The sequence below is a fragment of the Phoenix dactylifera genome, chromosome 8 (assembly GCF_009389715.1).
Source record: "Phoenix dactylifera cultivar Barhee BC4 chromosome 8, palm_55x_up_171113_PBpolish2nd_filt_p, whole genome shotgun sequence".
NCBI classification, from domain to species: domain Eukaryota; kingdom Viridiplantae; phylum Streptophyta; class Magnoliopsida; order Arecales; family Arecaceae; genus Phoenix; species Phoenix dactylifera.
Window position 1 is genome coordinate 17,896,260 of NC_052399.1, and position 12,326 is coordinate 17,908,585.

The window sequence follows — 12,326 nt, forward strand, 5'->3', positions numbered from 1 at the left end:
CACTTCGGCCAGTGGACTTCTTTATTTGTGCTATTCCAAGTCAAAGCCTGGCCACCCAACAAGGATCCCAGTGGTGACCACACGCTGCTCGCCCTCTCCGATCTCGATCGAACAGCCAACAGTCGAGTTCTCCAACGTCATTGCACTTTTCATCATGATGCTCAGGACATAAGGCAAAAATTGGGTCAGATACTAGCATATCTATATCCATATTTATTTTGTTTAACAAATATAGATATAGACATGGATATTAATCGGATGTAAAAATTTATATCCATATTTGTTTTAAACGGATATGGATACAAATCGGATACCAAAAGTATGTATATAAAATATGGATCTAAATCGGATAATTAAATTTTATGATCATAGAATCAAAGATATTACTAAATGGATGTTAAATCAAGTTAATAGTATGCTAATATGCTCATTTATTTTTTTAAAAAATTCATTAATGCTATATAAAATTAAATAGCATTACAAATGAAATTGGATATACATATACGGATTGGAGAGTTGCCTATCCATATCCATATCCATTTTTCTTTGATGGATATGGATACAAATACAGATATTAGTCAAATACTTAAATTTCTATTCATATCCGGATAGATTCAGATACAAAAATAAATCCAAATAGATATTATCTGATCACTTTCACCCCTACTAGGATGGGCGATTCTCAGCGGCAACCATTAGTTTCTTTAAATAAAAAAAAAATATATTTTTAATTCAAGAATTTTGGCATCAGTTTCCTTCCAAAAAATATTTTTTTGAGAAGAAAAAAATTTGCAAATTGTGAAAAAAGTTTTTTTTTTCTTATAAAGTCAACGGTGGTAGCAACACTATTACTTATAACAGTTCATATAATAGTATTATTTTAATACTAAAATTTTTAAAATAATATATATCGAGATAAATAATAGCCGTTGCAACTGTTAGAATAACAGCAGTTTGGGTGGGGATCCGTTTATAATGAAATAACGCCGTTATCGTGACCTTGGTTGAAGGTGCAGAGCGCGTGCCGCTGGTCCGATTCTTAACGGAGGGAGCAACCAAGCCATGTGGCGATCAGGATTCAGGGTGATAGATTGCTTCTCTTGTCGACGGCTGACCGGGTTCCGGAACAGAGCGATCGAAACGAAGATAAGGAAGCGAGCGGGAAAGGAACGAGCATTCTCTCTATCTCTTTTCTCTCCTCTCTCCATTCAAGAACTTATACCTCTCTCTCGCGATGCGTGTAAGCTCCACTCCTGTGAGCAGGTAAAGCACAAGACACTCTCTCGCTCGCTCGCTCTCTCTCTCTCTCTATATACACAAAAGATTTGATCTTTCGCCATTCTCTACTAATGTCGTAACCTAACTCCCTTTCAGCAATGGCTTCTCGGTTGGTTTGAGGTCTCGCGACCCGGTTCTTCAGCTAGGGTTTCTCCCCCGTTGGAAGAGTGGAAATAGGGTTCTCTCTCAGAGGAAGATCCGGCAGCGGTTCCCTAGGGCAAGCTTCTCTTCCGGTATGCTTCCATAATAACCCCATTTGCTTCGCGAAATATAACCTCTCTCTTCTTTTCTTCTCGTTGCTCGTTCTGGTGATGCTAGTTGCTATAATTTCTGCGGTGGAATCCAATGGATGAAAAAAGATGAGGGATTTATGTTCTTACGGGCTAATTGGGTGGTCAATCTGTAAGGTTTCATTACTCTGAGGCATTTTTTAGGGAAAGATTTATTTTTGAATTCTCCATTCTAGTGAAAGGTTTGTCCAAATTCCAGTCAGATATTGAATTGGGAATACAACATGGAGGGAACCTCATTCGTGAACTTGGAATCAATGAGGTTAAGATTTTTCAGAATGTTGGCGTCTGTTAATTTGTTAATAGTCCATGGGGTTAATGCTGCCATAAAAAAATATTTTCTTGATGCTGGACACTCTGTTTTGATTCGGGAACTTTTAATTCTTTGCTTGAAAAGACTGTCAGGTCATTTATATGCATAAAAGAGCCTTAATACCTCTGCAATGCTGATAGATCCTTTTGTTTAATATGTGTTCCAAGCCATGGATGCAACTACAAGCTTTGGTCTTCGTTTGATGAGTCAAATTGCTCCAATCAGACGGAACAGATCTTGTATATACTTACAGTTTTTGACTGATGACGTGATTCAATGGCCTTTAAGATGTCCAGAAATTGTAGTTTGTAGTTTTAAATGTTCCATATTGCTAGAATACCTTATTAATTTTGCAACATCCAAGGAAATCGGAATGATTGTTGATCAAACATTTATATATCAATAAAGAGTCCCAACTTTCTTCTCGCGCTATTTACATCATTATTGTTTCAAGTTCAACCCGTTTACATGCTAGGGATGCTGATTCCATGCGTGGATCAGCTGAGTCTTCCTGAAAATACAAATCCAAACTATGGAAAGCTTCTGAATGCTGTTCTTTTATTCCTAGATGAACATTGTTCTGGGAAATGAATTACAAGATGTAGGCCATTCAATGTAACAAGTGATTCTCACACTTTATATATGAAGTTCGTTGTAGAAGTATGTCTTACTTGACTTTCAAAAAAAGAAAAATTTATTAGTAATTCATGTGCGTTCACATAATCTGGATCTACTGTCTATCAGAAACTTTGAAGTTGAAATGGGTTATCTACTTAAGTGTTGATAGTTATCTTTTCCAGACCCACTCTTGGTTCAGGCTGCTAGAGGAAATCTCATAAGTCGGCCTCCAGCATGGATGATGCGCCAAGCAGGAAGGTATATGGCTGCTTACAGAAAGCTTGCAGAGAAATACCCATCATTCAGAGAGAGATCAGAGACAGTTGATCTCATAGTAGAAATTTCTTTGCAGCCATGGAGAGCTTTTCAGCCAGATGGAGTCATAATTTTCTCTGACATACTTACTCCTCTACCTGCATTTGGTGTACCTTTTGAGATAGAAGAAGTAAAGGGACCTATCATTCCATCACCTATTTTCTCCACGGAGGGTCTTAAAAAATTGCATCCAATTGATTTGGAGAAACTTCAGTTTGTAGGAGAGTCTCTAAGGATCTTACGCAACGAGGTAAATATCTGATTTATTTTGTCCCATAAAATTGTTTATTATGCATAAAATAAAAATCTACTAAGCAATCCTCAGGTTTATATGTTCTTATATGGAAATAAATCTGAAGCATTGGTCAACAATGACATTACTTCAGATCCTTAAGTCACCTTTTGCTCTCGCAAATACTGTTTCTGAATGTTTGGCATATATCTAATGACGATGCATACTAATCACAGTGTCAGCATGTCAACGGTTGCTTAGGAAGCATATTTATACCTATACCCTATGTAGAAGTCCAGAGTCATGCTAATATATTATCCTCTCTTCTATACCGATTATGCCTAAATGATATAAACTGCTAGATAAAGACACCAGAACAAAGTAGAAGTTCCTGTGCTAATCCCTTGTTATGATTGCATGTGTCATTTTCTTTTGTTTGTATCTGGCTTGCTTGAATTTCTTGAAACATTCATTTTCTTCTAGTTGCTGAAACGTGTAGATTGCCAACTTTAAGCCGAGCATGGACAGATTGCCACAAAAAAGACTTTAAGCATACAAAACTTCATTTCAAACTGTAAATTTTGACACATCATTTCAGCAGAAAATAAATTGTAATGGTTTGTTCTTTTCTAATCTTTGCTTTGTTGATTTTTCCTTTTAAAAACTGATTTTGCCCTTGATGTCTCTTTTTGTGTGTCAGATAGTTCTCATTGGAATAGCTACACCTTTGAGATGGAATTATGATATAGCTTATCCAGGTGCTCTGTAACAACCTAGGACCTCACCCAAAAAGACTAGCCAGAAGGTATTTTTTTTGGATTTCTTAGTCTTGTATAAGTATTCAAGATCTTCTGGGCAAATAACTGATGTGGGACTAAACACACGCCCACACAGGTTCCTACATACTCTCTCCGTTTAAGCCCTAATGTTCTCATCATGCTAAGGATCCAAATCCATTCAAATCTAATCAAAAGCACTACGATCGGCCCGTGGTCAGTCTCAATGAGCCCGTGCTGCCACATCCCTTAGTCCACATGGACAATGGGCTAGGTCCGCTCTGATACCATTTGTAACAACTCAGAACCTCACCTAAAAAGGCTAGCTAGAAAGTATTTTTTTAGGACTTATTAGCCCTGTATAAGTACTCAAGATCTTTCCGGCATATAACCAATGTGGGACTAAATACACGCCCTCATAGGTCTTCACATGCTCGTTACTTGTTCCTGGATATAGCTCATGTATATGTTACTAGCCTTTATGTTTATATTGGAAAGCCTTTTGAGATGGATCATTTCTGCTGTTTATACATGTTTATCAATTTGCTAGCTACAAGCATGTGATTTTTATCCTATGTGTTTGTTCATTCTGTACAATATCTGTGGATGTTGATCTAGATACTTTTATAGTATTGCAATCCAAGGGCTGTGGGTTTTGCTGATCTAGGATTTCAGTTACATGCATGTTTTTGCAATCTAAATGCCTTCCGTTTAGTCTGGAATTGCATACCTTCTTAATTTTAACTGGTAGTAGTACACTTTAATTTTAGTAAAGACACATACTCATCTTTATCTAATACATGCAAGTTCTCAATCTTAGATAAAATGTTAATTCTAGGTGCCATTGAAATTTTAAGAGGACTTGTGTATGATAGTCTTTATATATAACTATGTTTTGTCTAGGTTCATTGGTGGGTATCGCTATCAACTAGGATATTTGCAGCATTGATATTTTTGAATTGCATGAAATGTACAATGCTAATAAAATTTCCTTCTAGTCCTCTGTGATGTCATGGTTGTGGTCAGAATCTTCATATTCATAACTTGCTTCTCGTGTTGTCATTGGTACTTATCCTCAAGGTGAATGATTAATATGTCTTCCTGGTTACTTTTTGTTGGCTTCCTGAAGTGCTGGATACTTGGATATTCGTAGTTTGATTGTATCAGTAAACATGGCTGGTGTTCATAAACATGGCAGTTCATCTGTATGGTGATTTATTTCTGATTACTTAGCATCTTTCTTCGTTATAGGTTGGAGAGAAAGCAGCGGTGCTTGGATTTGTTGGAGCACCATGGACACTTGCTACTTATATTGTGGAAGGGGGTTCAACCCGCACATATACAGCTGTGAAAAGCATGTGCCATACTGCACCAAATGTTTTGAAGGCTCTTCTCTCTCATCTTACACAAGCAATATCTGACTATATCATTTTCCAAGTGAATTCAGGAGCTCAGTGTATACAAATTTTTGATTCATGGGGTGGACAACTACCACCTAATGTTTGGGAGCAGTGGTCAAAGCCATACATCAAGCAGGTAAATTGGACATTAATTTCTGATTTTGTTTATTTCCTAAATTTTAACCTCATATGCAGTGTTTCTTATATAAATAACTGTGTGAACTAGGCTACCTACATGATCTTAAAATGCATATGCATTGCAACAGAAGTTTACATTTCTACCATGTGTCATTTGGTAGACTTTTTGGACGTTGAAGAGGCAGTGGAGTATGAATTTCTTAATTGTTCCAGTTAAGTTAGTATTACTTCTTTTGTTCAAAGAGGAAGCAAACCGTCAGATATCATCTCGGAACTGAAATAAAAGACCCTAAGGATGACCAGCAAATCTCTCCTAGAAGAGAAATTTAGGAAGAGGGATCAACACAGCATTTGGTTTCATTTTACTTATCACTGTTAGTGTTGGCTTTGAAAACTGTGTTCTCCTATCCAGTTTTTGACAGCTATATGAATCATCCACTGGTTAATTTGTGTAGTGACCTTAAGACTGGAGGTGTCCAAGGATACCCTCCAACTATTTGTTGTGTATTTCTCTCGTTTTGTGTTATAGAAGAACTGCTATCAGTTAACGTTCTATTAAGTAATAGTCTTTGTTCTAACTGAATTTTTTAAGTCAACTTCAATCCATGGACCAATTTTTTTTGGATTTCTTGTTATATATTAAGATATTATAATGTGAATATTATCTATACTATACAATGTGTAAATGTATATACACGCATGTGGGTGCCATTCATTTGTATAGTATGCATAATGTATGATTTCCTTACATGCTTTTGCAAACAATATGATAATTCTATTATGCTTTTATAATATGTGGTATTGCTATCTTTTATGCTCGCCGTACGCCTTCTTCTTCTTCTTCTTCTCCTCCTCCTCCTACTTCTTACCAGTTTGGTAAGCTGGCATCTTCAATTTGGATATTTAACCGAAGATTAAGTAGAATTTTCAGCAAATTAGTGTTCTTTTGGTTTGATGTTTCATATAATACCATGAAACATTTGAAGTTTGAAGAACCTAGTTATTTCTTTTTCAAAATAAATTTAATCAGTTCCATATGGTATTGCAGATAGACTCTGGAAGTTGTGTGTGAATATTGAAAAGAACATAATGACAATACTTTTATAGGAGGGATTTTTTCAGGTTAAATATAATTCTTTAAAAATCCTAATGAGGACTTCTTTTGGCAGATATATTTCTGCTAATTGTCATAAAATGGCATAGTTAGTTAAATTGTTTATAGTTTTCATTACAATTGAAGATACTGATAGTACTAAGATCTTTCAAAAACAAGGGGACATGATAACTTGTAATTTATAAAGACTTGTGTCATTTTGGTATCCAATGATAACAACTTATTAGAGAACCAACCATGTTTTGATTTGAAATATAAGCTGGGGTGCAGCCACATATAATATATCTGTGATGATTTGTGGCTTTCCGAAAAAGCTCATGTACAGAATGACCTGGGACCACCAGCCACTTGATGTCTATATGTGGTCATTTGTGCTGCCGTACATCATTAATACTCAGTTGCTTAGCACTGATTTATGTGCTAACCTCTTAATATATTAATTTGTTCACCACTTTTGCCTTTCAGACCTTGTATATTGGTTTCTGAAGTATGAAGTCATGTATATTACAAACGTTATTTCAAAGTCAAGCATACAACAATGCTTTTTTCAAAAAGTATGTATGTCTTACTCCTTTGACCATCCAATGTTACTTTTTAACTTGCAGATGGTAAGTTCAATAAAGAAGGAATGCCCTCAGATACCACTTGTGTTATATGTCAATGGTAATGGGGGCCTACTTGAGCGCATGACTGGAACTGGAGTTGATGTGATTGGACTTGACTGGACAGTGGATATGGCAGATGGAAGGAGGCGGCTTGGAAGTAAAATTAGCGTGCAGGGAAATGTAGACCCAGCTTATCTATTTTCTCCACTTCCTGTTTTGACAGATGAAATCCATAGGTGAGTCTAAAATATCAATTAGCTCAGTGTTGGATTGGATATGTCCCAAGCTATTTATAGATACTAACATCTTGTCACTGCTTGTCAACTTCTTTTTCTCTTTCATTCTCATTTTTCCAGCTTATGCATTTACTGTCCATCATCAGTTATTATTCTTTCAATGGAAGTGGTCGTTCTCCGACCAAAAGAAGGTTCTTTGGTTATTTAGGTGCTCTCTGTTTGATCATTCTTGAGTTCATCTAATCTCAGTCAAGTGTCATTATCTTCTTTGGGTGCAGCTTAAAATATTTGACAGAGAGTCATGAGTTTGTCGAATATATATATGATGGGAGTAAATCATTGGCTAAACTTTTGCTTAGAGTTCAGTAGTGATTAAAAAGCATATATTTTTCAATTATAACAATTACTAGTCACAAAATCGCATTTTCTTATTGCAGCTTACTCGTGGATCTTTGCTATTCATCCCTATTGATGGTTTTCTTGCTATTATTGCAGCTTACTCAAGAAGCATATGTCTCTAAACACAACCTTTCTATTTAACCTTATTTAGGTTTTCTTGTATCTGCCACTTCTTTCCAATAGGGCATTTAAATTCTTGTATGCTTGGGGGTTGTCTCCATTATTAACCAATGCAATGCCATCCTGATATATATATATATATAATATTTAACTTAATTCTTTGTTGTGTTTTCATAAATCCACATCAATATATCAATCTTTCCCATGCTAAAGTTATATTTTCTCACACTCCATTTTTAACATGAATACTGAACTCATTAAGGAGCCTAAGTTTTCTTGAATTTCTCCATGTTGCATTGATTTACAATACTCTGAATAGAGAGCACACAATGTCCCTGACACATTATGCTCTTGGTTTTAAGGATCCATGTCATTTTTTAAAATTAAAAATGAAAAAGGAAAAATATTTTATTTTTTTAGTATTAGTTAATGTCCCTATGTTTCAACTAAATGTATCACCTCCTGGTATTGTTTTTGCAAGTTTGCATCCTGCTCCATTGGTTTTGCAGATCTCATGAATATCTGGAAAAATTGCAATATTATGTGAGCTAGGTCCTTGGTGCAATGGATGAGAAGTTTCTAGCTATAACTCTTTCGCATGGTGCACTATTATAATGGTCGAATTAATATTACGTTCAGAAGCCATCTTGGACCTTGCTTCCTTATTAGTTGCTCGCATAGCCATTTGTCAGGACATCATTCCATCCTTTGTGTCAACTGTCAATGATTTATAATGTCTAGACATCAGATTTCAAGTTTCATTTGAAACTTGACTTTAAAAACATTGTTTTGCCCAGCTGATGTTTGTGCATTTCCCAGGGTTGTGAGATGTGCTGGGCGAAGGGGACATATACTAAATCTGGGCCATGGTGTTCTTGTGAAGACGCCAGAGGAGGCTGTTGCACATTTCTTTGATGTTGTAAAGAGCTTGAATTATGACAAATTCTTTGAAAGTGGTGCAGCTGAAGAACTGGAGCCTGTTGGGCAGTTGTAGAATTCAGAGTTTGCATCAATGAATCGAAATTTTTTGCCAAATTCATGGTTCCCAACTTGGTTATCTGCTGAAAAGCTCCTCGTGGATTGTGTACCTTTAGGTGAACTTGTTCATGACTCATTGTTCAGCCATTTAATGGCACTCCAAGTAATAAAGAGAAATTCACCAGTCTTCTATCTTCTTGCTCGTGTACATAAATGCAAATTAGCTATGCATTGTTCTGGCTGCTAAGAGGCTATTTCATCTGACATTTGTTTGCAATGGAAGCAAGAGCTGTGATGCCTTTGTCGTGAGTGTATCTTTCCTGTGAGGTATTGGTACGATATTCATGTTTCTTGTCAGTTGAGTAAGTTGTGTTCTTTGATTCAAACTGGTGCAACTTATGTATCATGTGCTTGTTGCTGAGGTTTTGATGTAAGTGAGCTAAGGAGTCTTATTACGGTGAATTTTCCAGGATACATGGACCGTAATATAGCCCCAAAAGAAAAGAAAAATAAAGAAAAACTTGTCCGAGAGGTTTGCTTATTAGCCTGTGTTTGATGATTGATTCGACCTATTCCCTTCAAGAACCGTGAGATTCTACATGGTATGGTCCTGCTTAACTGCAAGAACTTGATCCTGTTTAATTGCTTTATTGTCTGGCTTGTAGAAGTTGTTCGCTCCTTAAACTATGGACGGCTAAATTATCATGGTCAGCAAAAACCATTGAGCTTGCAATAGCAGGTCTGTGATATCCAGGGAATCAAAAATGCGATGTGAAGAATGAAATTCACATAACTATTGGTGGTGTTGTCTTGTTGCATACATTGTCATTTGTGATGCCGATATTCATCCCAAACCATTTGAAAATTTTGTCAAGAAAAAAAAAAGTTGTGAGATTCGTGAGTACATTTGCGCAGAGATTATTCTTGAAGGGGAAATGCTGAAGAAATAAATGAGAGCAACCGGTTCACTTCCATTGCACCAAGTCTTCTTGTCAAATAATCAGGTACTGTTCTATCCTCATTTGAGTTGCATGCTCCGATGATGTGGGAGTGAGGGAGGGAATGCTATAGCATAACATCATGGAAGAAAAGGCTGCTATTTAATCTCCTGTTTCATAGATACTAGATTATTCAGAAATGTGAAGCAGCTGATATGTAACCTGTTGGAAAATTTTCAAATTATATATATGTGTGTGTGTTTGTGTGTTTTGGATGTTGTTTTTTTTTTTTGAAGGAAAGAAGGTGAAAAGATGTGACTTTAGAAAGATAGTTGAGAGTGAAAAAGATGACTCTTTGAATAGACACAAATGGTGAATGTCTGAAAAAAGGTGAATCTTTACGTTAAAAGGAGGTGACTCTACAGTCTAAAAAGTGGTGACTATTCAAACAAATATTTTAACCGTTTGAAGAGATACGAAGAACACTAAAAAAAATTTTATTGTAGAAAAATTACCACAATATATTCATTCATTCTTTCTCAAATTTTGTCTCTTTTTAATCTTTTCTTAGTCATTCTTTCTTTCTCAAATTTTGTCTCCTTTTAGTTTTGCCATTATAGCCAAACTTTTAGAGTTTTCTGGTTTGATATCCGTAGTGCAAAAAGCTATCAAATAAACACTTTTTTCTGGGCTCCCATTGTATTATGGAAACAAATTTGTTGATTCTTTTTGCACACAAGTGGTAGGGACAAATATTGTCTTAAGAAAAACTAACATTGTATGACGTTGAAACGTGCCTTGGAGCTTTTTTCCTTTCTTACTTTTTCATTCCCTAGTTCCTACGTAACCTCTCTATTATTCCGGTCCGACGGTATATGGTATGGGGTCGGTGAAGGATGGAAGTTCAGGAGCAACGGGACATTTACGCATCAGCCTTTCCATGCTCTTCTTTGTGCTTGATTTTTATGTTACGTCAAGCATTTCTCATGGAGCTAAAGCTGCTGGGCTGGTGGGGAAAATGTGCGAACAGACGCTACCATGTCATGGAGCTAAAGCTGCTGATCGCAAAAGTGGCTCAAATTTTCTGAGTCGTCGGGTATTGCAGGTGCTGTTGGCCCCAGGAAAAAGTCAAAATGTTTCTTTGCAGAGACGATGGTTTCCATATTGTTCTTAAGGTGAGGTCCGTTCTCGCGTGGCAGAAGATGCTTGGTGCAATTCATGAGGCTGTGCCATTAAATGCCATGCCATCTAATACTCATCGGATCATTTGATTGCCTGTCTCTTTCCAGTTCCCACATTTGGAGGAGGGAGAGTATAGAAGTAGCACTCCATGATATTTTAGTCTTGCTTCTAAGAAGAAGTACTGTCTTCATAACATTACTCTTTCCTACTTCTGAGATGCAACTTGGTTTCTGCTATCTTGGAATTCACACTTGCTGCATCTATCAAGCTTTGGCTAGGCAGTGCAATTTGGACATGCATTCAAAAGGTGCCCGAGTTGATGACAGCCGCTAAAACTGCCACGCCTATGCCCCTGTCTCTGCCACTAGAACAATTCCGTGACGTGTTATAGGAAAGCAAATGCTGGAAATTCGAATATTCTTCATTCATATATTAAATCATGAAGGAAAAACAGCTTAGGAGCACCTACCCCAGTTAAGGTTCCACCAAAATTATCATATGAACGATATTCTCTTTGTTTCCTCTTCACCCGGTGTCGTCGAATCTGGTGGCGGAAGGATGCAGCATTCCGAGCCGATGTATCCATCCCTGATTGGCCTTGCAACATTCCGAGCCGATGTATCCATCCCTGATTGGCCTTAGGAGGTGAGGCACCCCCCCAATAAGGCTGATAGAGACAGGAAACTGTGACTTCAAATTGTGGAGTGTCTCCACATAACATGATGCTATAAGCATGGCTAGCTATTGTATTATGTGAGCTGAATATTCTCCTGAAGAAATTCCAAGAGAGGGTTATTTTCTTGCTTTTACCCCAAGTATCACAAGTCTGATATCATCGATCTGGCGATTAACACCATGCAGGGCAAGGTTTCTTGTTATCATGTTCTCATCACTGAAGCTAGTTCCTTATAATTATTTCTCTTATTTTGTAACTATTGTTTGAAATCTATCTAATTATCAAATTTAGTGCAACCTCAAGTATTAATCAACAATTATATGCAATGAAGGTCATGGTTCTACTTCTACAAAAACACTTCCTTACATTTACAACTAGACAGATAATCCCAGTCATATGTCTAGCAAGGATGATTTGGATTCAAAAGGACAGGTTCAGTGAATTTGTTTCTTCAATGAAGTGAAGGGGTTCAATCAGTGAGTTTGCTTCTTGTCTGTGAATATCAGTAATTTCTCTTTGCTGCTTTATATAACTGGCACGTGTCCTTAATTTTCAATTAAGGAGCATGGTTTTGCAATTTAAATCCTATTTTTAGAGAGAAAACAAGTTTCTACTTGCTGCGAGTGGAATGTCCGAATAATTGTTTAATAAAATGGGGTGAAATTCCCAGATGGATTAAGGGATGGTGAGCTACGTACGTAGCCGATCACACTGGAAC

At 36.7% G+C, this 12,326-nt stretch overlaps 1 protein-coding gene across 2 annotated transcripts; it reads left to right on the plus strand.

The window, feature by feature from the left end:
- The first annotated feature begins 1,062 nt into the window (after window positions 1-1,062).
- LOC103718538 (uroporphyrinogen decarboxylase 1, chloroplastic) lies at window positions 1,063-9,121 on the plus strand. 2 transcript variants are annotated; one of them, XM_008807407.3, is made up of 6 exons: window positions 1,063-1,263; window positions 1,375-1,511; window positions 2,682-3,064; window positions 5,074-5,358; window positions 7,080-7,315; window positions 8,654-9,121. In XM_008807407.3, the coding sequence occupies exons 1-6, from the start codon at window positions 1,235-1,237 to the stop codon at window positions 8,826-8,828; spliced, it is 1,245 nt and encodes a 414-aa protein (XP_008805629.2). In that variant the 5' UTR covers window positions 1,063-1,234; the 3' UTR covers window positions 8,829-9,121. The 2 variants fall into 2 exon arrangements, with proteins under 2 accessions (XP_008805629.2, XP_038985048.1); XM_039129120.1 differs by lacking the exon at window positions 1,063-1,263 and having other exon boundaries at window positions 2,699-3,064.
- The last annotated feature ends 3,205 nt before the right edge of the window (window positions 9,122-12,326 follow it).

Bases quoted from the DNA above. Each gene is read 5' to 3' on its own strand.
- LOC103718538 (XM_008807407.3), top strand. From the start codon at position 1,235: ATGCGTGTAAGCTCCACTCCTGTGAGCAG. The intron at 1,264-1,374 runs GTAAAGCACAAG...ACTCCCTTTCAG, and splicing joins AGCTCCACTCCTGTGAGCAG to CAATGGCTTCTCGGTTGGTT. The intron at 7,316-8,653 runs GTGAGTCTAAAA...TGCATTTCCCAG, and splicing joins TTGACAGATGAAATCCATAG to GGTTGTGAGATGTGCTGGGC.